The sequence below is a fragment of the Crotalus tigris genome, unplaced genomic scaffold (genome assembly GCF_016545835.1).
Source record: "Crotalus tigris isolate CLP2741 ecotype Arizona unplaced genomic scaffold, ASM1654583v1 scf7180000018777.2418813, whole genome shotgun sequence".
Lineage (NCBI taxonomy): Eukaryota > Metazoa > Chordata > Lepidosauria > Squamata > Viperidae > Crotalus > Crotalus tigris.
Window position 1 is genome coordinate 991,594 of NW_024097195.1, and position 25,683 is coordinate 1,017,276.

A 25,683-nucleotide genomic window follows, 5' to 3' on the forward strand; every position below is an offset into this window, starting at 1 on the left:
ACTCCATATTTCTAATAAAGTCCATTTTTAAAATAAATTTCAACTGAAACCAATGGCAGACATAGCTGTATCTATTATTCCATTTTAATATTCACAGGAATTATATTTTTGCAAACATCTAAAACTTTTGTAAGGGATATAAAACTGAATTCTGGAATTTATAAGCAAAAAAATATGCAAAGAAAACCAGAAAAACTGTTCCATATATAGTTACTAAAACTGAATGTTTATTACTATCATTAAGTCCTAATAGGCTGAATTTAGAAGGTCAGTTTGATGTAGTGATTAAGGCACCAGGCTAGAAACTGGGAGACTGTAAATTCTAATCCTGCCTTAGGCACTAAGTCAGGTGGATAACTTTGGGCCAGTCACTCTCTCTCAGTCTTAGGAAGGAGGCAATGGCAAACCACTTCCAAAAATGTTGTCAAGAAAACTTCAGAGACTTTTCTAGGGCACAGTTCCCCAATCTTTCCAGCTTTGCGGACTGGGGGGGGGGGCAAGGGAAGGAAATGGTTCCACGTAAGTGGCCAGCAAGCATACATGCAGTTCCAGTTGTGTGAGCTGCAGTTACATATGCCCACCATTTGCATAAATGGAGCATGCTCGCGCAAGTGGAAATGCACACATGCACGCTCTCTTCCGCTTCTGCAGCCCAGTTCCAAACAGCTCACGGCCCAATAATGGGCCACAGCCCAGGGGTTGGGGACCCCTGTTCTACGCAATTACCATGAGTCAACATTAACTTTGAGGCACAAAAAAGGGGGGAGGGGGAAGGCTGAATTTATATCTAAAGATAAAACGTTAACTCAGTGGTGGCGAACCTATGGCACGGGTGCCAGAGGCGGCACTCAGAGCCCTCTCTGTGGGCACATGCGCCAATCACCCAGTCCCAGTCCTAGACCTTCAGCTGGGTTTTATAAAACCTTTTTGCTTTAGGCCTCCGCCGCCGTGTGCAAAAAAAAAAAAAAGGTCAATCAGTCAATTTCAACTTCTCGCAGAAAAAAAAAGATCTTGCAAAGTTGGAATTGATTGATTGAACTTTTTAGTCCCACCCAGTCTCCCGTTACCACTGCAGCCACGCCCACCCAATTGGCCATGCCCAGCCAATTGGCCACACCCAGCCAATGGGCCACACCCAGCCAATGGGCCACACCCACCCGGCACTCGATGATGCATAAGTGGGTTTTGGGTTGCAGTTGGGCACTCAGTCTCTAAAAGATTCGCCATCACTGCGTTAACCCATATTGCCTTCAAAAGACGAAGAGATACAAAAATTTCCTGAGGAATTTACTAAATGTTTTTGGGAAGCAAAATTACATCCTCCTCGAAAGTAAACTATATTTTAATAGCTGCTAATGAATAGGATTTTTATTATGGTATGTTGGCTTCAATAGTTTTGTTTTTGTATTGCTTCCTAAAATTCTTACAATGTAAATGAATCCATATTATTACTACAGTATCACTAAGAATGTAGTTAACATTATCTAAAAGACATAATTATTTTCCAAATGAAAATAACTGAGAAGGCAGAAACTCAGAAATCTGTAATTCTAAAAACACTGTACTTTCATTTGTGGAGGGGGGCAGGGAGAGAGGTACCATTTTTATTCTGGAATTACTTTTCTTATACTATTATTTCGAAAAATTCTTCAAGGAATATGGTTCTTGGCAGTGCTATTGAATAGCTCTTTTTATAATTAAAATTCCCACAATCTAAATTATTCAGAAATCACTCACGCCTGAAACTAACTCAAACACCTCAATTTGAAGAAGAGCAAGTTAGAGAATGCATAGTATCTTGTATGTCCAGATAGCTAGGGAAGCATTTAAAACAGTGGTCCAAGCTCCTTTAAAGAGTTGATCCTTTAAGAACAGAAATACTAACTCTGATTTTATTTATTTATTTATTTATTTATTCATTCTTTTACACTCGTACATATTTTATTTATTCATTCATTCATTCATTCACACTCATACATATTTTGAAACAACTCTTTAAAATGCTTGCCATAGCTCTAAGAAAAAGTTCCTATATACACCCTGAATGATCTACCAATCAGGATCAAATCAGATATAGTGTTGCAGAATTTTTTTGACCAAGCAGTGACTGTTTACAAGTATCTTCAATCAATGCAAAATCTAGGCATCAGGAATTCTGGGAAATATTGAAATATATACTGACCCTGAATTGGCATCACAAATGCTATTTCTCTGTTGGCTTTCCCTGAATGTTAATAAAGCATCTTGTACCAAGTGTCTTTTGGTCTATATATTGTTTCTTGGAAGAAGCTCCGAAGATAACAAAATTTAATGGAATTTACTTATTCAGTAAAACATGGAATGTTTAGAGTAATAGTAGACATACACACAAAGCAGATGCATTTATGTGACAATTAACAGGTACATTTATGTGACAATTTACTACTAAATTCCACTTTACTATATTTTTGAATAAGTAATAACAATTCAGTTTCCAAACATAAATAGATGAATGCTGTGATATTCGGCCTCAGTTAATCCCCAGACATCTAAATCCATGAATAAAAATTCATCAGGTTTAAATACACTGAGCCTATTAAGCAAGAACAAAAGCATATGCACAAAAGAGCTTTTAATATATTTCAAAGCCCACAAGAGCCATGGTCTCATTAAAATTATAAATTACTCAAACACAGAATGAAAATTCAAACTGCAGTGCAGCTAAGCAGATTACAGAAAAGCCCACGTTCCATATGATAACACATCATGGCCTCCTAGATGAGGGCTTGAAACAAAAAAGGCCATCCTGGAGCTAGAGAAAATCACCTTTTGATCTCCAGTTTCTGTTCAGTGGATGACAGCCAAGTAATATAATGATTACTCTGTCCATGCTGCTAAACTTGTTCAATGGCATAAAAGTGATACCATGCATTGTGAACTCAATGCTAATGTTTTGTGTCACTAATACAAAACTAACTGCAATGTCTATTATTTATTCTAGTTTTATCTGAATGAAATAAAATGGCAGCAAAACTATTATTAAACCTTTTTTAAAGAGTAAAACTGAGAAAAATGGTATAGCTAAGAATGTCAGGCACAAGTATATAAAATATTTATAATTGTTTTTATATCTGTATGTTTTATTACACTGTAAGCCGCTCAAGAGTCACCTCAATCTGCAAGACGGGCAACATATCGAATGAATGAATGAATGAATGAATGAATGAATGAATGAATGAATAAATAAATAAAATCAGAGTTAGTATTTCTGTTCTTAAAAGATCAAGCTTGTTATGAAGCAAATGAAGTGCAATTAATATTTTTACTAGTCGTTTATGTTTAAATACTATAGGTCTAACTAAAAAGTTGCAAAGTATCTTTGCATAATTTTTAAGAAACATTTATGAAATCAGAAAGTACATGCAAAGGAAAAGAAAATTTATTGCAGCAATCCTCAATGACATGACTAAATTACAATCTCCAAAAAATTAAGATTCAAATAGAATTTGACTCTTCTCATACGTGTTTAAAGTTTTGAAAGATAGCATAACCAAAGACCATGAAGCAAATAAGGGTCACAATTAATGAAATGCTAATCTGAAGCACTAGTGACCCTTTCCACAGATTTTCAAAATGTAAATGAAGAAGTGAAACAGGATTCACAGATGTTTCTTATTTTCAGTCAGCTGCACACGAAACACAAATGCAACCTGCGTCTTTGGCTAAAATAGATAGGAATTGAAATTTGAACAATAACTTTATAAATAAATATTGAAATTATGACCCACAAATCTCTATTCAATATTCAACCCTTTCAGAAGCCTTTGGAACAACCTCTTATCCCAATTTTCTATAGTAATTAAGCTGAGGCATCTATAATTGAAATAATTATTAGTGCTCAGTGCAATCCAGAAATGCTTTATGTCCATACATGCTAAGAAGACTGAGAAGTAGCATCCTTGACATTCAGAGCAACAAATTCAAAGAATCATCACTTCACTCACTTCACGGAGTGTTTTTGATCTACACCCTAGTAATTATATTCTTTTCCTATTTATCCTGCTCTGATTTCCAAACACTTATCTTTTCTCCTATCATATTTGCAATTGGGAGATAAAAATTAATGAACAATCTCTTACACATAGGATTCTTCAATTTCGCAAACTTGCATCCTAAAATATTTTCATTTACAAGCCTTCATTTAAAATTATGCAAATGGACTATGCAAAACATTTCTTTCTTATAACCTCCTCTCTTGCACATAATCTGCTCCAAAGGCTCTTCAATGAACAGAGGTCTTCTACTTTTTCCTTCCTTGTATAACAAAGAGCCCCTCCAAATAACAAATGGGACAGGATACAAAATAATGTGTAAAGAGACTATTTTTTATAAGAAATAACTACTACTTCTGCAAGAACAAATCAAAATTCAAGCCAGCATTTTGCCTTATAAAAAAATAAAATTATATGTGTTACATTGGAGAGGTAAATTTCATTTGCAATAGAAATAATTTACAGTGATAAATTTCTACTTCCCTTTCTAAAAATCATGAGTAGGAAAACAAGTATAGAAAAAGTATGGGATCTAGGTTTTGGTTTTAATTATATTTTATTAAATTGTACCACATATATAAAATCTGTTCTGGAAATCTTGCAAGGTGAAGTCCAGAATATTTTAGCTAAAATCTTATACATCAAGGATATACAAACATTTTAATTGAAAAGGATACATTTTATCCTTGAAACTACTTCAAAAAAAGTGGATGGAGCCATAACACTAATGTGGGCTAGGACAACTCCAAAAATGAAATTGATTTGAAATTTTGAGTATTTTATGTAATTAAATCAATCAAATGACTTTATAATGCATTTAAATGTTTTCTGTTATTTTAAATTTTGTAATTTATTAGTAACTTTGGGATGCTCTGAGATGTGATCTAAACGAGTCAAGTAGTGTATATTTTCTAAATATATCTTCTTAAACAAAAGAATAAATCCTATTTTTGCTGTTATTCAATTCAGAATAATTGAAGTTAAGGCTGCAATATTTTTTCCAGAAGGCCTTGGGGATGTGTTGATTTGTCAATTGTTCTTTTTAAGGATTTGAATACAAAGAACACACTAATCTATATAGTACTAAAACTCTCACTTTGTAACCTTCTATTTTCTGAAATGCAGCATCATAAGGGGAAAACTTGTCATCAAATGGGCTAACTTAGAATAAAAAGCCACTTTTCATCTTGGTTAAAAAGTCACAGATGTTTTGTTATTATATAATAACTGAAACCTGTCTGATGGTGCTTATTTCCATGTATATATACTATAAAGGAATATCAAGGTCCTGGGATTAACAGGAAAAGCATCAATGTACACTCCTATCAGTTATTATACACTCTGTTTTAAGTAGCTAATACCTGTATGTTAAAAGAACAGCTTAAAACTATGCAATTACTAACAAAGAACAATTGAAAAAATTCTAAGAAATCTTATGCTAAACTCCGCTGGAATCAGACAGCAATTTGGCTACTGCAAATAAAAACAGAATCCATTAACATTCATATTTCTTTGGTGAATTTTGACCAAATTATCTGATTGATGACCAGATAATCGAGAAATTCTTTAACATTAACTAATATGCTTTAATATAAAGCAAAGGAGGTCACCACTATGTCATATCATGTCATATTTCCTCAATTTTCCTCAACAATGATTTCATAATCTGAATATTCAAATTATCTTTTTTTCATTTCCAAGTTAAATACTTGAAGTTTCTATAACAATGAATTGAGGAGTAATTTTATGTTCTTAACCACCCTATAGAGAAATAACAAATTATTACATCCATTCAGAAATAAATTTCACTGAATGTAAAGGACCTCAATTATGGGTAACCTAAAACTGTTGGACTTTCAGTTAGTATTAGCCTCTAGAAAAGTTAATTACGTTATCCTTGGCTAGAATCCAATCTATTCTGAAAAGCACCAATTCTTACAAGATATTTTTCAACACCAAAATTTTAACTTTCTACTCTTGTTTCAATCAGATATGAATATTCAATTATTCTATTATTAAAATCCTGGTAATAACAGTATGCATTTCCTTTTATGTTCCTTTTTAAAATTCAGGCAGCTTTTAACACTTAGCAATAATTATTTTAATGTATGCTCTCTGTTATTCTCTGGGAAGATTCCCAGAAAGACCCATCTCCATAATACCATCTATTCTTTGTACAATATGGCTGAAATCCATAGTCCTAGCAATGAAATGAAAGCTATCATATGTGTCCAGGGAACTTTAACTTTCCATAGTAAATTGTAGCCTAATTTTCATCATACACAATACTTACGTATATTTGCAACGGAGTGGAACCATAATAATGAAACTGATGTTATTTACATAAATGTATGTATTATTCAAGGAGCCATTATTTATAATAAAATAAAGCTGCAGCCTTAACTTTCACATTGATGAAGCAACTTTCTGTATAATGTGCTATTATTCAACTAATGTGACATTGAAGAAAATTAGGTCTGAAGAAGCATTATTATAATATCAGAGTATACAGCTGTACACAAGTGTGCTAGATCAAGGCTAAGGATCTATCATTTCCTAAGCTATAATTCTACAATTTTTTGGCTGTAATCCTATGCATATTGAATTGGGAAAAATACATTGTGTATGTTGAACTATTACAACTATTAATATTATTGAATGCCCTCTATATGACTTATGGCATTTTATAAAATGGGAGTAACTAGGTCCCCTTTCTAAAAATAATACAGAAAAAAATGGCAGAACTGGAAGTTTATTTTTTATTACAAGCATTTCTATACTACCCTCTCTGGAGAATTCTTGGCAATTTACAATAAAAATTAAAAACATCAACAACAACCAATCAAAAACAATAAGGATTAAAGAAGAGACATAGCTGTCTGATCATAAAATCATTCCACAACAATGATCCTTCTAATGCCTGTTTAAACAGCACAATGTTCTATCACTTTGCAGAAGATCAAAAGGAGGGATGCCAAACATAATTCTGGAGGTGAGAAGTTCCATAATGTAGGAGCCATTACAAAGCCATTACAAAGAAGGATTTCATATCCCCTTGAATATTTTCAGGGACAGGATCTTAATATACTTTCCCTGTATAGATATATAGACAGATTCTATTTGTCTGAATAATAAATTCTCAGGCTTCATTACAGAAACAACTGAATTTCTGAAGAGATAGAGAGCCCTCTACCAGAATTTGAGTTCCGCTAACTAAAGCTACTCTAATCTGCATTTAAGAATATTTGGAATTTCAAATTACTACATAGATATTTCTTTGCAGAGTCATAACTTACAGAGGGAAAAATGGTTTTAAGCACAGCAACTTCCAAAGAATATTAAAGAGGTATGTCAAAACTACAGTTTCTATCTAAACTTTCCATCTTTAAAACCTACTATTTAATCATAAGGTAGCAGAGTTCCATGTGAGCATACCCTTACAATCTTAATTTGCACAAAGAAGCCGGAAGCAAATTCTAATACTGTAACAGGTTTAGGAAATATTTATTTAAGGGCACATTCACCCTGGAAAAAGTCACAGGGATCTATAATCTATGGCATGTGGAACATCTTTCTTTTCTTCCTCATGTTTCCACACATATCTGAAAGCAAAATAAAAAAGCAGCTATCAAAGCAAGCCTAAAATTTGGAAGAAAATTGTTATATGACAGCAGTCCTGCTACTGTAGAGCAAATTCCAGAGTGAGGTAAGTTTATTCAATTCTTAATGGAAAGAGAGAGGAATCGGTCACTCACCACATAGCACTTTCAGTTTCTTGAAACATCCTAGATTCTTCTAAGCATTGCCATTGCAAAGTGGCTTCCAGAAAATAAAGCTGCCCATTCTGTTTTTGGAAAGAGTTTAGAGAGGTTTACAGAAAGGCCTATCTGAATGTATTCCATAGCCACAGTTAGTTAGTTAAACTGACTTTATATCTGTTAGATACAAACTTGATAAAAATACATGTTACTCCCTATTAGTGAAATAAACCTGTATAAGAATTGCTAAACCATCAGACTTGTACAACTTGTGATAAGTAAGCTGAATTTTATGGATTCATTAAAAATCCTGTTTCAGATTGAGATATTTTCTAAATCTTCAGCAGTGAACTTTGTACATTTATATAAAATTGTGATTAGTGTATAAAGACACAAGAATAAACTGCTTTTTAAATATTTAAGATAATAAGATTATCTGATGTTTCTATAATTTTAATGCAATAAGGTATTTGCTGAAAACTAATGATGCTTAAATGAAATGAGTTATACAGATAAAAGGGATATACTTCATAATTTGTGCAAACTGGAATATCTGATTTGTATATAAAAATTTCTTATGCTTCTATGATTAGGAATGAGCACTGAGAATATATATATATTCTCAGTGCTCATTCCTAATCATATATAGGCAAACTGAAGATCTCTGGTATATTTCTTTCCAGTTATTCCTCAGTAGAAGTAATGTACCCTACCAGATACCAATCAGCCCATTGTATGCCAACTGTACTACAATTTGTTTTGTTAAAAAAAATCAGTGATGCTATCCAGCAAACCATGCACAAAGATACTTTTCTACCCATCAGAAAAGACCAGGACTAGCAAACTGCTGAGGTGCAATACATGTTAGGAATACATACTATGGATAAATTCATGGATGCATACTATGGATAAACCCATGGATAAATCTATGGATACATACTATGAATAAACAGATATATGCTATGTTAGTCTTCAAACATAATTTCATCAGGAAAGTTTAAGCAACACCTTCCATTAGTTACAGATATCATAGACAATATCAAAGATAAGACTTAAACATATGTATTAATATTTTAAGATATGATGGTCCAGATGAAAACTATAGCTCTTATTTGGCTGATGTATCACAACTTGAGAACTTTTTTCTTGAAGAAAAATCATGTTTAATATAATAAAATAGATCACTACAATATTCCTTGTTCTACTTCAATTGCTGTCAGCTTAAAATAAAAGTTGTGAGGGTGCACAGATGGGTTAAATGTCATTTAGTATATTCTGCTGTGATATCCCTTTTATATAAGGTAAAGCAAAGCAGACAAAGGATATTATAGAGGATCAACAAATACACATATTTTGCTATGGGTAGCTATGATAATGTGTGTAATTACATATACATACACACACACACACACACACACACACTAGCAGCATAATTTGTGAATGCCTACTTGAAATTAACAATAACTCAAACCCAATTGACAACTTTATTTTGTAAATAAAATATTATTCCATAAAAGTATATTAAGATCATAAGAAACAGTTTTGCTTACAAAGTTCCAATTTCTAGTCACTTTAACTATAGAATGACTTCATTAGCAGATTACTACCTGAGAGGCCAGAAACAGTTTTTCAATTGAGAAGCAGTACATTTCTTATACACACATTAGAATGCCTGTTTAAACAAAGCGGCGCTTGATAAATAAAATTCTTTTTTTCCCTCCCTGTAGTGGTCCAAACCAGCTCATTCTCTTTTTTTTGGCAAAGAAGATATCAATATAGCAACAGCCTACCGCCCGTTACCAGTTCATTAAAAGTTCGCCTGCCATATGAAACAACTGGAAGTGTATAAGGTGTATACGGATACGTAGCAAAAAAACAATCATTCAAGGCTGCTGTGGCAGAATGATAGGCTGGTTTTTTTTATTATTATTATTTTGCAGTCTTGGTACTCAACGCCCTTAACCTCAAAGAAATCTCTGCAGAGATTTTGCAACCTAGTCCCCTAATATATTCTAAATTGACTTTGCTAGTATTCTCATTTGTATATAAAAAAATTTTTTTTCAAAGCTTCGGTTCTTTTTAACAAGGCTTTCGATTACCGCCGGGCTGCCCCATCCCATGCATGCCTCTTTATTCTCAGATAAAGTACATATACGATTCAGCTTTGCAATTAAGTTCTCTCAACAACTCGCCATCCATAGGGACGGAATAACTCTGCCTCGTAGTCAAGTGTGGCGAATTTTTATTCCGTTACAACCGACCACCCTAGAAGGGTCCCTGGCCGTAAACACGGGAGGAAGAACGCTTCGTCGCAGAAGTAAAAATAAAAAAAAAAAACCCTTCCTTACGTTCTCCCCAGCAGAACCGAATTACAGCTTGCCGTTCTTATCACGGCCCAAAAGAATGTTTCGGTCTCCTTTTTTTTACAGCTAGATACCCACTCACCTTTCGGCACCACAGTCTGGTGGAGGGCTGGAGACTGCTCTCTTTTCACCTGCTCTAAAGGAAGCGTCTCTGCCTGCCAACAATCGCTCTTCCCATTGGCTCGGCGAGTGGTGCACGACACGCCTCCCCCGCGTTCATCTCTTTCCTGTCAACTGAGCAGAAACTAAGATGGCGGACTTGGCGACCGAAGGACTGGCGCGGAGGGAAAGGTCTACGACGAGTTTCCAAAGGAAAGTGCCGGAGAGCGGAGGGGGCCGCTTGGCCGTTCTGCCAGGAACCCGACCGTCGGTGCGACACGGTCAGCTCCTGGTTTCCAGCGGCGTCCCTTCTCTGGACTCTGTTTTAGGTTGGTGCTAACGGCGCTGCCCAATATTTTTGTAGCTCCCTTTTCCCCGCCCCTTCGGTCTTTGCTTTGCCTGCTGCAAGGTAGTCAAGCAACTTAAGAGGCGTGAGAGAGGAAAGAGCAGGAAGCGGCTCCTGAATCCTCCGCGTGGGAAGGTAGTCCCTCCTGCGGGGCGAATCCCAACGCTCCCTGTTTCTTCGGGATGGGTTGGGGAACCGATGCATTTGCACGCCCGGATTCCTCGCCGGAGCAGTAGCTCCGGAGAAAACTTCTGAATTTGGAGAACGGAGAGGTTGCCTTTGTAAAAAAAAAAAAAAAAAGTTGTGTCTTGTAAGGGGCATGCAAGAATCAGAACCCAAATGCAGTCCTCGTCTGCCTTCTCTCTCTGCTTTTAAACGATATGTGCAGCAGTTACTTCACATTGTGGCTCTGTGTGGATTCTTTAGTACTAGACTTGTGTGTAACCTGAGGCTTGTGATTTAAAACAAGTAAACCTGTTGAGTTGTTCCAGGCAGTACTATGTTTTGCATATTTTGAATTTCACATGGTTGGTGTAGTGTGCAACTAGTCCTTGACTTACCACAGTTCATTTAGTGACCATTCAAAGTTACAATGGCACTGAAAAAGTGACATGGCCATTTTTCACAGCTACAACCTTTGTAGAATCTCCATGATCATGTGATCAAAATTCAGATGCTTGGCAACTGGTTTGTACTAATGACCATTGCAGTGTCCTGGGATCATATGATCACCTTTTGCAACCTTCTGATAAGAAAAGTCAATGGGGAAGCCAGATTTACTTAACAACTGGATTACTAACTTACCAGCTGCATTGATTTCATTTAACTTGTGGCAGGAAATACAAAATGGGGCAAAATTCACTTAACAAATGTCTCATTTAACAACAGAATTTTGGACTCAATTGTGGTCAGAAATTGAGGACTGCCTGTATATCAGTCTCAACCCAGAGCCTTGACTCAACTTATATGTTCTGTATCAGAATTTTGTAACTCATGGGTTTGGGATGGCTGCAATTGGAGAGTAAAATGTCTCATAAACCAGAAGATGATTTAATTTCTATGTCTATTTTACAGACTCCAGAAAGATAATGCTTCTTGCTTCATAACAGAGTTTTCTGAAGATCAACTTAAACGTTAATTTGGCTAAAACTAAATGCCTGAGAAAGTGAAATGCCTAATTGGGGGGTAGAGGAGTTAATAGAAGATACTTCGAAAGTTTTTTACATAAATACAATAATGTATTTATATTATATTTAACAGTATAACTTCTACCTAGAAATATACAGTATCCCATACATTGCAGAATTTTTAAGAATTCTGTTGAAGCTCTTGTTAAAATCCTGCTCATTCTTATTTAAATATAAAATTGTTTAAAATGCAATAAATTATAGTATCTTTGAAATGTAATATGTGCTTAAGTTTGAAAATATAACATGCTTCCACATGGGTTCCTCAATAAGTGCTAGACAAGAATACTTTTATGAAAGGAATGCTATGGATATACAGTTATAGAATCTAAGAATTGGGAGGTTCCTTGGAGATCAGCTGGTCTAACACCCCGCCCGGTAAAGAAATCCGAAGTAGTACAGTGTACCTTGATTTCAGTAAAGGATTAGACAAGATGTCTCCTATTTTGATGAAGAAGATGAACAAATGTGGTCTAAAATGATAATGCAGTTTGGTTAATTTGCAGCTAGTTGAACAACCTCATCATGAAGCTCCTAGATGTTTTTGCATTGACATGGATGCAATCAACAAGGCTTTTACACTTACTGTTTATAAATTATACCAGAAGCTGGAATAGAAGTGATGGTAACTAGATTTGCACATGATATCAAGTTAAAAATATCAAATGTTGATGTACATCCAACAATAAGAAACAACACATTCAGCAATAACAAAATATGCACCAATTTTAATCCTGATTCTGTAAAACTGAAATAAATAAATCAGAAACTTTCGTATGCCACCTTTTTCTTCTTCAATTAGCTCTACAGTTTTATAGATTCTCAGTTTCATCCCAAGCCATTTCCATAGGAAGACTTTTCAAAGGAAAGGTAGTGGTGGAGGATAATGACAGCTGGTTGTTGCTGTTGCTGTAGACCAGTGATAGTGAACCTTTTAGAGACCAAGTACCCCAAAACCACCATGCCCCAGCTCCACCGCCTGTTCCGCCCCCCCCCCCGCCCACTGCCTCCATGGCCCGGCACAGCAGATCGCCCAGGTGGCCCTGCAGCACCATGGCAGCCATGCCCTCCGCCCACACCCCACACCATCAACTGCACGTGAAGGGGCGCAAGGGTGGAGTCTTGTCCCTGCTGCCCGGCTGCCATGTCCTTAGCTACGCTGCTCCACATGGGCCACGCCTGGGGATGACTTTCTGGGGGGGGGGCTGCTGGTGAGAGCATGGGGAGGCAGGGTTGGGGCGACAGCACACGTGCCCACAGAGAGGACTCCAAGTGCCACCTCTGGCATGCGTGCCATAGGTTCGCCATCCCTGCTGTAGACAAAATCAAAATGGAAACCCGCTATCAATAATTGTGTCAATTTGTATTTGTGGGTCTTCCTGGAGTTGTGGATGCTTCATCACTGGAGGTCTTCAGGTAGAAATTGGATAGCCATTTGACAGGGATGAAACAAGATCTCCTGTCTTGGGCAAGGGGTTGGACTCGGAGACCTCAAAGGTCCCTTCCAGCCCTATGATACTAGGACAAATTTGACAAATATCTTAAATTGGGAATTTTAAAACCATTGCTCATGACCCCAACAAGGAATCACAAGTAAAGGTGGGATGAAATACAAGTAGTCCTCAGCTTACAGCCACAAGCCCAAAAATTATGTTTCTAAATGAGAAATTTGTTAAGTGAGTTTTGCCCCATTTTACGATCTTTCTTGCCACAGTCTTAAGTGAATCAATGCACTCGTTAAGTTAGTCACACGGTTTTAAGTGAATCTGGCTTCCCCACTGATTTTGCTTGTCAGAAAGTCAAAAGAGGGGATCACATGACCCTGGGACACTGCAACCATCATAAATATGAAACAGCTGTCTAGCATCCAAATGTAAACACATGTGACCATGGGGATGTTACAACAGTTGTAAATGTGAAAAAGGGTCATAAGTCACTTTTTAGTGCCCTTGTAACTTCAGTCACTAAATGAATTGTAAGTCAAGGTTAAAAAAACTGTTACGTGTTGCATAAATAAAGCTGGAGCATTGTCAGAACTTTCTTCTGCTTTCTCTGGGCAATCCCATTGCAGGCTTGCACAGGCCTGGCAGGGAGCAAAACCTAGAATGAGTTATGAGATGTGGGCCTAGCCATCTTTCGGAATTGCAGAAATGTTATTGTTTACTTTTATTTGGCACACACATATTCTTTTTATTCTTTACAAGGTTGTGGTTTGAGAACCACTGCCTTGGAAGTTAACTTCATCAATTCATAAGTAGACCTGAATGCTGGGCCAATATGGTAGGATGATTTAAGCTCTGGTAAGTGTAGATGCTACATCTAAATAAGAAAAATCAAATGCATTGGTACCAGATTGGAGAGTTATTTATTACATTTATATGCCTTCCAAAGTCTCAGGATGCTTGACAAGTAAAAGTATGAAAACGAGAAAAAAATACAATAATAGGTAAAAAAATAAAAGAGTAAAAGATGGCAAGGATAACAACATCCAGAACAGAATGAAAGAAAAAACCAAAGGGGGCTTCATTTACTCTACCAAAAGTATGGGTGAAGAATCAGTCTTCAAGGCATTTGAAACATCTATTACCTGATATTAGGTCATCGGGATCTTGGAATCTTGGATCTTTATTCCATATGAAAAGTGCTGCTATAGACAAGGTGCACTTCTAGGGTCCCAATAGATGGCATTGTTTAATCAAAGGAACTCAGTGTGCCAGTCCTGCCAGATCAAATCAGGCAGATACTAGTTCTGTTTAATCACACTGTTCATAAGAAAAATATAGCACCTGTGGATTGAATATGAATATGAACAAGTAATGCAATAGAATATTTGGGCATTAACAAAAGCCTTGTATTGTGTATATCAGAGATAATAACTTCATTATACTATCTGTAGAGGTGGTGAACTCTATCCTATTTTGGCAGTACGTTTTGAACGAGATATGGAAAAGCTGGAGTGGATTCAAAGACAAGATATCAGAAGGATAATGGTGCTGAAAGCAAGCTATATGAGCAACAATTAAACATTTGATTAAATCTTGTCTTGCAAAGGAAAGACAGAGGAGAAGTATGACAGCAGTCCACAGATATCTAAAAGGGTGTCATTGCAAAAGGTTGTACGGTATATTTATTATGAATTAAAACTTAGATCAAAATGTTCACCAATAGTTTCAAATTAAAGAAGATTCAGGCTAAAAATTGGGAAATAATTATTTATGGGAAGATGTTTTAAACAATATAAGTGCTTACTTAGAACATTGTGTTCCTCTTTCAAACAGTAGGTTGAAGTCCACCTGCTGGAAATGATTAAGTAGAATGGTTAAGTAGATACCTGAATGGAGCAGGAAATACTATATGATACCAAGTTGTATCTATATTTCTATACTATTTTAATGGGAATTATATTGTAAGTAAACAAATGCATTAGAAATGCATTTATGTCATATGATATATGTATAACATATACAATGTTGATATTTTTATGTTAATAGAGAGAAGTAATATGGATATAATAAAGGTATCCTTGTCCTTCTACTAGATGATTTTTTTCAGAATGGAAGCAGAATTATTGCCTTTAAAATAACTTTTAGTTTCATTTTTCTTTCTTCCTTTCAGTTGTGTCTGATTCTTAGAGACTGCCTGAACAACTGTAGCTTTCCTGGCAAGACTTTTCAGAAGTGTTTTGCCACTGCCTACTTCCTAGGGCTGAGATTAGGAACAATCTATTAACATTTGGTTTAATAAATAGTTTTCTGACTAAAAGTAGGTCTTGAAATAAATTATTATTAATCTAGAAAATTACAGTTGGTAAAATATAATGTTAAACATGCATATTTCTGCTAACATAGCATTTTATTTTTTTAATTTCCTTTTCGCTCCCCAGTAAATCTTTAAAATCTGCTTTATAGAGTTGTAGTGGGAAGAGGTTAACTTATTGTTCACATATAAGTAGTCCTTATAAGCAATTTCATTATAAGTAGCAGTTGCAACCTAACAATATAGATAATGAAGTCATGCTGATCTTGTAAAATTATCTTGTAAAAATCATACTTCACATATGCGTAAAATCCTGGCTGCCATTTTACACACAAATATTCTAGAAGTCCTCCTCCAAACAGAAGCATACAGCCTAAAACACAGAAGTATGAAACTTTGTTTGCGGTTAACAGTTTAGTTTGCATTCACCAACCATATGGCTATTGATTATAGGCAAAACTGCAAGAAAAGGGATCAATTTTACGCTTAAGTGATTTTTTTTATGGCTGTTGCTGCATCTCTGTTAATGCCAAGATAAATGGACATAATCTTTGCCAGCTCTTTGCCAACTAGTTTTTTATGACTGGTTGGAGTTCAGTTTCTATATGGGTTAGGGAAATTTAAATTCTAATACAGCTGAAGAACATCTTGTTGAAGAAACTTGTGTTCATCAATAATGAATATTTGGTACAAATAACACACTGCATATTAGCATCGGGTCTGGATAAATCATTGAAAAATGTTTAACTGTATCTTATATTCAAATGATTGCTCAAAAGGCATTATTTTACATGTGCATAATATTCTGACTGAAACAAAAGAATTTAGACTGTAGTAATACTATTAAAGAACCTAAGTTAAATTTCACAGAGCCTTGCAAGATCTTTTTATTATATCATTAAAATAATTGTAGACTACATTGTGATATGTAATTATAGGTAGTATGAATGAACTGTAAAAAAAAATAGGCAGGTAATTAAAATGTTTTTCACATTGCACTATTATCTTCATGTATCATCTTTCTTTGATACTACTAATTCTTGGAAACTATTTTTATTTATTAAATTCCTTTGGTTCTCAGGTGGAGGTTTGGCAATTGGAACCCTTCTTCTTATTGGTTAGTATAATATTTTTCCAATATCACACTTGCTAGCAATTGTACATGCATTAAATTATTAAATTCTCATTAAAATATTTTGGGAAGTATATCACTATTTTTACTTGAATGGTGTGTTCCCTTTATATGATTGTTTTCCATTCCTGGATCATTGTCAATTCCCATAATAACTAAAGTTGAAAGTGGAATGTATTTTTCTACCTTATTCAAATTGCTAAATTGTTTTTACTGTCCAAACATTTCCATTTTAATACAAATCTTGGAAAGTATTCTAAGGCTTTATTTGAAACAAGACTTCAAACTCTATCAAAATGATATAAAACACCTAATTCTTTCTAAACTTCTAAAAATATTAAAACTTTAAGTGAATATCTAATGCAGATATGTCAAACTCACGATGTCACATGACGTCGCACAACGTATCGGAGCTTTTTCCCCATTGCCGGCAATGGGGTGGGTGCAGTTTCCTTGTGATGCATCCGGCCCACGGGCCAGCAGTTTGACATCCCTGATCTAATAGCATTAGGAGATGTTATTCCATCAGGTGAAATGAATCAATTCCTTGATCTCGCCTCCCTCATCTGCTTCAGGAAATTTGGGGATTTTTTTTATTTAATTTTTTATTTTTCCAAACTCTCTCCCATACATATACCGTGATATTTATCAGATGTTAACATACATTCTTTTTACATTCTTATATATAAGATACTTTTAGTAAAATGAAATAAATACATACACATGACTTTTGGTATTGCTCGCCCATTTCCCCTTTCACTGTATCCACACTCCTTCTTCTCTACCTTCTTTCTCCCTTTCTTCTCTTTTTTTCCTATTTCCCTCTTCTTCCTCTCCTCTTTTCTTCACCACCCTCCTCCCCTTTCTCCCCACTTCTCTTCTCCTCCAACCTTCCTACTTTCTTCCCCCCTCCTTTACTCTTTTCTCTCTCCTCTCCTTTCTTCCCTCTTCAGATACAATTCAGGGGTAATGTCCAAGCAACTCCTCTTTCCAAAAGGAAATTTGGGGATTTTGGAGTGTGCTTATGTCATGAACTACTTTTAGGAAGAGGAATTGGGTGTAAATCTCCCCTTGTAATGTTGGATGAAGCCCAGCTTAGCAAATCTCTATGTTATCTTACATACATTAACAATACATGCAGCCCTCATTTAGTGACTATAATTAAGACCATTAATGTAGCCATTTAGCAAAGCTGTTGCTAAGTGAAACTGTGATTGTACTTGTGATCTTCAGCTTTGCTTAGCTTTACAGACTTGCAAAGGCTACAAACAAGAGGCTCGATTGCAAGATTACTTTTTCCATCACTGTCATAACTGAATGGTCACTGTACAAAACTGTCACTAAACTGTTGAAATATTGAGATATTGCTGTAATTTATTTGAGAAGGTAGAAAATCTTATAATAATAAAATCATTAAGAAAGAAGGAAAGATTATCCATTTGTTGATTCAAGAATATGGTGTCTAAAATAAGTCATACTAAAGAATCAGAAAAGTTAATTCATATAGACATGGGGAAGATATATGTATGATAAAATGTTTAGGCTACTCTCCTTCCTACAGAAAATAGTATTTACTTGGAATGTATAACCTGTTGCATTTTGCTACATAAATGATTCCATGATGCAGGTTAAATTGAGTCACAAATCTGAAAAAATAAAAATTCCTGCAGTATACTACTACCTACTTTTTTTTAGTAATGTACTAATATGGGAAAGAAGCAAAAAATGTAAAAACACTAAATGGACAAATTATCATTTTTATAATATCTACAAATAGAAAAGCCTATGTTGAATTATAATATGAAAAAAGCTAGCTAACAATGGGGGGAGGGAGGGAATGTGTAGTGTTTCAGATTAAGTTACCAGAAATCCTTCTGTTACCATCTTGCTCCTCTAGCAATACACTTATGTAACTCTTAGTAATTTTTTTCTTTATCCTAGGAAATCTATATTATTGAAGTTGTTCTTCCATCAGAGAAGAATAAAATAGTGTAACTTTAATAAGTCTGGAATCTGTTCTGGTTGATTAAAAAAATTCTAAAATCTTTAATATGTACCACACTAGTTAGAATGGATTTTCTCCTCTTTCCTCACAGTTCCTCTGTAGGCCTGTCAGTCAAATATAAGAGAACCCCCAGGGCACATTGGGAGGCATGTGTGGAAGGGAAAAGGAAAATCTCCTTAGGTGACCAGACGCCAGTTCTGTAACATTATTATTATTAGATTGTATTCATATTAAAACATAGTTTGCTTAAACATCAATTGATGTATAAGCCAAATTGATCATAAACATAGCTTAGAAACAACTACTGCATTTGTACAACCAGCTAAACCATTCTTTAAAATGTATATTATGTCTTGGTAAACTGGATGAATTTAAAAGTTTCTTCCTTTTCTTTGATGTCCCTTTAAGACTGTATGACAGTTTTTTGCAGGAAAGAAATGTGTATCTCTTGGACTTTGTCTTTGTTAAAGTTGCAATAGTTTTACCAAGAAAACTGTTAGTCTCATAAAATCCCTAATAATGCTTGAATTTAACAAAACCATTGTGGAGGATAAGCAGAGTCCTTGATCTGAATGTGCAAAATGATAGTTCCAAAATTCTTACTGTAATAGTGATTTCTCCAGTATTCTTTCTATCCACACACACAACAGCATTCACTTTAGCAAATGTTAATCTTTTATATTTGACTGTATTGAAGGAAGATACAGAATTTCCATATCAAGAATGTGAATGGTGTATGTTTGGAGCAAAAAATTATATATAGGTTCTTTATAGCTTCCACAAACACAACCGATAATTCCATTAATATGGAATTAACAATTGCTTCAATCTTTAAGATTATGTTGCTGATGTGTATGAAGTACAAAATATACTAAAAATGCTGATTCCTAAAACCCTGCCAAAATTATTAGAGATACAATATTTTTTTTCTCTAAAAATTGACAGTATACATACTTAACTTCATTTTGTCAAAATTAATGGTATTTTCTAAAATGAAACTGCAAGTCTTGTACAACTGTCATTTAAAATATTTTTCTTCATCATGTTCTTAGGAAGGACCCACTTCTTAAAGGTTATCTTATAAAGGTTATCTTTCACTTAGTAGCTAAGGTCAGATTAAAAAAAGCTCAAATTTTGGGGAAAGGCAAGACTATTCTTGTTCAGTCTAAGCCTTGAAGCAATTTCAACTATTTTAATTAGCTACCTGTTTTGTTTTAGGTATGCAATTTAACCTATTTCACTTGTCAATGTAATTGACTTTATCACCTTTTGAAAAGTTGAAAGATAATCTTTAGCAAAGTACAAAACAGTGATTTGCTAAATATAATTATACAAAATACAAGTTGTCAAATTTTACTTTTCTCCCGATGGCAATTTGCCAAGTAATGTAATGTGTATGTTTGCTAACACTGTATTGGCATGTGCTAATTAAAATACACATTATCACAGATTAACCTCCTTTAAGCTTTGTGACTTTTATGGACACTTAATAAAATATTTCATATGCAATTTTAGATGGTGAAGTTGATTAAAACAATCTCATCTCATTAACTAGAGCAAATTATGTGACTTCTGCAACTTAGAAAATGTTCACCTTAGGTCACAGTATTATTCTATAGTACTATGAATAATGATGATGATTTAATAGTGATTTATTATGACAGATTTTAACATCAGGCTAACCTGTCTGTCTACATAAAATTGTACTTGCAGATATACTACACATAGTTCTCTTTCTTCAGTACACATTTGGTGTGTTACCTACATGTAAATACAGATAGTCCTTGTGTTACAATGGCAGTTGTGATGGAAATTCTGTCACTAAGTGATGCAGTCATAAAGTGCAATGTCACTTGGCCACATTACTTAGTGGCAGCAATTCCAGTAGTCCTGGTTGCTGTCATTAAGCAAAGACATACATGATTGTGACTTCTTACTTCCCTATGGCTTCCCCATTATCTTTCCATGTGGGAAGTGGCAGGAAGTCAGAAATTGTGATCACAAGACCATGGGAATGCTGCAGTGGTTGAAACTGTTGTCAGTATCATTCACTCAACACCATTGTAACTTTGAATAGTTGCTGAACAAATGGTTGTAAAACCAAACTGAGGTTATAGTATATCAAAATGACAACATAACCATAGCAATGTCATGATGGAAACTTTGCTCTTATTGTTTCCCAACATTGATATAAGTTATAGGTTTGCAACAATGAGGTATGTTTTGTTATTTGCTTCCTTTGGTGCACACAACACACATCATAGTGATAAAGTCACTATGTATCATGTATTATGTATTATGAGTATAGATTTGCTCAATATCATGCATTTAACCTTTATATTGACTTGTAGCTTTAATACACTGGATGCATATTTACATGCATTTATTAAAAAATCATTAGTAATTTTCTGTGCTTTTGCATAGTAATTTTAATTTCTTTGGAATGTAAATGTATGTCAGAGGCTACATGGAAGATGCCTTGGGACTGAACTTCTTTTTTTTTTCTATATATTTTATTGATTTTTTTAAAACATAAGTCACTTAATAGTTAAAGTTATTAAAGTTCATTCTTTGTTTCAAGAAGTGATTAATATAAATGAAACTAATTTATATCTTCAATTCCTAGATTTTAAAAAAGCATAGATTTCTGGGATTTAAAGAATTATGCAAAATCCCACCCATCCAAATCCTAGATTTACATTACACAAATAATATAATTCTTACATTATTGCAAAGTTGTAAAAATTCTAATTTAGGAAGTAAAAAAATCTAATTAGTACTTACCATTAATTGTGACTATTTTATCATACTTAAAAGAAAAAGTGACCAGTGTTAGAATAGAATTTTAGCAAAATATAGACCATTAAGATATTCAATAGCTCATCTCTGTTCCTTTTGTTTTCTTTCTGTTGTTTTATCAATAGAGGAATTAAATTGCCAATCAAGAAGTTAAAGTAAATTTATGTGCTGATGATAGTTACTCATTTAAAAAACTCTCTTTAGACTCAATAAAGGGATAAATATAGTAATGTATAGCAGTATTACAACATTGGATTAATAAGAACAAAGCAGAGATGATTTTATGAAATGTGTCTGAAAAAGAAAAGCAATTATTACAAATAACAAAATTTAACATCAGTGTTGGTTAATTGGTTGATTGTCTAATTGATTGATTACATGCCATCATGTCATTTGTCAACTCTTCTCACATTGATACATTTTCTCAATGACAGTCTGTACCTAACCTGAACTTTCAAATCTTCCAACAGTGTACTTATTGCCACTGTAACTCAGTCCATTCACTTTGCTGCTGGTCATCCTGTTCTTCTTTTTTCTTCCACCACTCCCAATATTAGTCCCTTCTTTGGGGTCTTTAGAGAAGACCTCTATAGTGGTAGGTCTTCACACCATGTGTCCAAAATAAGATAATATGAATCTGGTCATTGCTACCTCAAATGGGAATTATTGGGTTGATTTGTTGAATGATACATTTCTTTGTTGTCTTGAGTGTCCGCAGTTTTCTCAGAAGTCTTCTCCAACACTAAATAATGTATCGAGGAAGAATGGAAAATCCTATGAAACAAGATTCAGAAGGCAAGATACAAAATTTTCCCCACAAAAAGGAAGAACTAGTGACATCTAAAGAGGCCAGTTTGAATACACACAAAGGTCTTTAAAAAAGAAAAAAAGAACACATACAGAGAATAGAAGAAGGGAAACATAAAGAAGAAAATAATGTAGCCCTCAGACCCTTGGTCAGAAAGGCTAACACTTCAAATGATTTGAGATTTGGAAGAGATAACAAAAACAACAAACCGTATTTTTAAGAATTCTTGTTTAAAATTAAAAGGAATGTCAAAGAGTGTGTAAGTCAGTTGTGAAGAAAAAATCATGAATCAATAATAGATGATAGTAAAATAAAACTTGTTAACCTTTTTGTATGTTCTTGCAGAAGAGAAATATAGTCTTAGTTAATCATATTTATGCCACCAGGGAAGGAGGAATTGCAGTTTAGGAAGGATAAGGATTGGCCAAGAGATCTTAGCTAATTTGAATAAATTTAAATCTCTGGGTCAAATGGATTGCATCTCAGGACTCTCTGTTTTTTAACATTTTTATTCATGGATGAGTGAATTAATTAGCAAAGTTTGCTAGTGACAAAAAACAGGAAGTGGGTAAATACTTTAGGTAAAAGAGAGAATTAAAAAAAAATGTTTAAAAAATACCTAGACAGTCTTGAGTTGAATATAATGACATTTAAGAGGGAGAAATGTAAAATTCTACATTTAGGTAAGAAAAATGTAAAGGATTCAGCTTGGCAGCAGTACATGTGAAAATAGTCTATGTATCCTTGTTGAACACAAGTTAAACATGAGGTAGCATTGTGTTGTCTTTAAAACAACAATGTGTTGTTTATATTGTGCTATATTAATAAGGTGATACTTCTAGGCTGTGGGAAGTAATTGTAGACTGGTCAGACTCTTTGGCGTATAGTTTTCTGCAGAACAATTTTAAAAAGACTGACAAATGGAGCAAGTTCAGAAGGAGGTTATAAAGATGATAAAGAATTTGGAGACCGAGGAGGACTTAAAGTATCTAACTTGAAATTATACTATGATGCAGCCGCCTTAACTTGGATAAGTGATTGGCTTAATTTAACAAATAAGGATATTCTTGCTCTTGAAGGGTGGGATTTAATGTATGGTTGGCATGCATATTTAATTTTTAATAAGAAAGTGGACCGGGCTTTCAACTCACATATTTTGAGGAGTGCCTTACTTCGAGTTTGGAACTCGATTAACCTATTATTATAGGTTAAACTATAAAATACCCATCTGGGGGATTCCTAGACATGCAATTGAGGGGATTTCTAAGGGGATGAACTTTGATAAAATTTCGTATAAAGAATTAACTTGGTCAGGTTCGGATTGGCATTTAAAATCTCTAGATGTATTAAGGCAAGAAAATATTCTACAGTCACGGTTTCAGTATTTACAAATAGTGGACAGGTGGACTGTAGATAAGAAAGAAGGAATAACACTAGAAGATGGAAATCTGGTTATTCAGATTAAAGATCAGAGTCAGGCCCATATAAAAAGAATTTACAATGCTTTAATAGAATTAGACTCTGAAACAGAATTGGTTAAAAACTGTATGATTAAATGGGCTCAGAATAGCCAGGATCCGATCCCATTGGACTTATGGGAGACAATTTGGATTAGAAATGTTAAATTTACACAAGCTCAAAATGTGAGGGAAAATTTTTATAAAATGTTTTACAGATGGCATTTAGATCCTAAAAAATTATCTTGTATGTATCCAAATTTACAACCCAAATGTTGGAGATGTGGTAATATGGATGCGACATATTTTCATGTTTGGTGGAATTGTAAAAAGGTAAAGGCTTTTTGGATTATGATTTGGTGGAACATTCAAAAGATTTTTAAAAGGAAGATAAAGTTCACCCCTCAATTATTCCTATTGGGTATCTTTGTGGATTTAAATGACAAAGAAACTACTTTAATGTTGAATTTATTAACTGCAGCAAGGTTATTAGTAGGCTCGTATTGGAAGAAGGACTCGTTGCCTACTTTAGAAGAACGGATATTTAAAGTTTCTAACTTTGCAGAAATGGCAAAAATTTCTGCTTATTTGAAGGATCATACACAAGAAAGATATATTATTGTATGGAGAAGATGGATAGATTATATTCAGAAAAAATATGGGACTATAAAGTTTCATTTACTTTATGAGTAAATTTTATAGTAACTGTTGTAGAGATTTGTTTATATGACTTAATTTAAGGGGAGTTAAAGGTTAAGTATGTTTTTTTTCTTTTTTTTTCTTTTTTCTTTTTTCTTTTTTTTCTTTTTTTTATTATTGTTAACTTTCTTATTAATAACCCTTTACTCTGCTCTGGGAAGCGAGGGAGGGAGGGTTGAGGGTGGGTGGGTGGGTGAGTGGGTGGGTAATGTAATATAGTCATGGTAAATGCTTGGGCATTTCCCCTATGCTGTGTTCATGTGTGTGAGAGGGATGAGAGGGGAGGAAGGAGCAGGGAGGAAGTAGGATGGTTAGAAGAGAAGGGGAGGGGAGGAGAGAAAGAGGAGGGAAGTAGGGAAGGATTAGAGAGGGTGGACGCAGCCTAGGGGGAATGGGCAGGCGGTACCAATGGTTAGGAATTTATTTTAATTGAATTGTATTTTGTATGAATAAATGGAAAATAAAAAACTTTTTATTAGAAAAAAAAAAGAATTTGGAGACCAAGCCGTATGAGAAATGGTTAAAGGATCTGGAAGTGATTAGGCTATAGAAAATTTAGCTGAGGGGAGATGTGACAGCAGTCTTCAAATAGCTGAAAGGTTTGATTTAAGCAATTTAAATAGCTGTCCATCTCAGTCTAGGTAGTGAGAGTTAAAATAAGTGGAGAAAAAAAGCACAATTTTCTCACTATGCAGACTCAAATAAGTAATATATGACTGGATTTAAAAAATAATAATCCACTTTCAGTCAATAAGACAACTAAGCCAACCAACCAACCAACCACAGTAAAGCAGTTATTTTCTGGTGTTCCAAAGGGCAATACCAAAACCAGACCTTACAAGAAGTACATTCACACTAAATATTAGGAGGAATTTCCTGATTATTAAGTATTCAGTTAGTGGGCAGAATACCAGATGAAATGATGAGTTTAGCTGTCAGAAATGTTCTGTTTGATGCTGCAGTGAACAGGGAGCTGGATCAGATTACCCCTATGGTACAACCTTTGTGATACTGTGAAAGTAGAATAACTAAGAAGAAAATATATATACTTCAAGAATGGAATGGAAAGTCAATGTAAGGAACAAGGATGTAGAAACTACTGGGAACAGCATTGTGAAAAGAAGTGATGTGTGACAGTTGGAATAAAGCTGTTATTTTTCCCCTGTACAAGGAGAAATTTAGCAAAAAAAAGTGGGTGGATAAGTTGGAGTACCTGGGAAAGTGGCAGAACTCTGTTTTGATG

General features: G+C 34.5%; 2 protein-coding genes across 7 annotated transcripts in view; one reads left to right on the forward strand and one right to left on the reverse strand.

The window, feature by feature from the left end:
- The window catches only part of IMMP1L (inner mitochondrial membrane peptidase subunit 1), a 44,298-nt gene extending 33,933 nt beyond the window's left edge, over positions 1 to 10,365 (reverse strand). For 3 of the 4 annotated variants that reach the window (XR_005558239.1, XM_039355915.1, XM_039355917.1), the window contains exons 1-2: positions 10,235 to 10,365; positions 7,787 to 7,875 (exon numbers count right to left, since the gene is read on the reverse strand). The gene's annotated coding sequence lies outside the window, so the exon portion shown is untranslated. The remainder of the gene's footprint in view (positions 1 to 7,786; positions 7,876 to 10,234) is intronic. The other variant, XM_039355916.1, reaches the window with a different exon arrangement.
- A 1-nt stretch (position 10,366) lies between these two features.
- ELP4 (elongator acetyltransferase complex subunit 4) overlaps positions 10,367 to 25,683 on the forward strand; it is a 141,545-nt gene continuing 126,228 nt past the window's right edge. For 2 of the 3 annotated variants that reach the window (XM_039355912.1, XM_039355914.1), the window contains exons 1-2: positions 10,367 to 10,580; positions 16,622 to 16,657. In XM_039355912.1, the coding sequence (XP_039211846.1) occupies positions 10,403 to 10,580; positions 16,622 to 16,657 (214 nt within the window). In that variant the 5' untranslated portion in view covers positions 10,367 to 10,402. The remainder of the gene's footprint in view (positions 10,581 to 16,621; positions 16,658 to 25,683) is intronic. The other variant, XM_039355913.1, reaches the window with a different exon arrangement.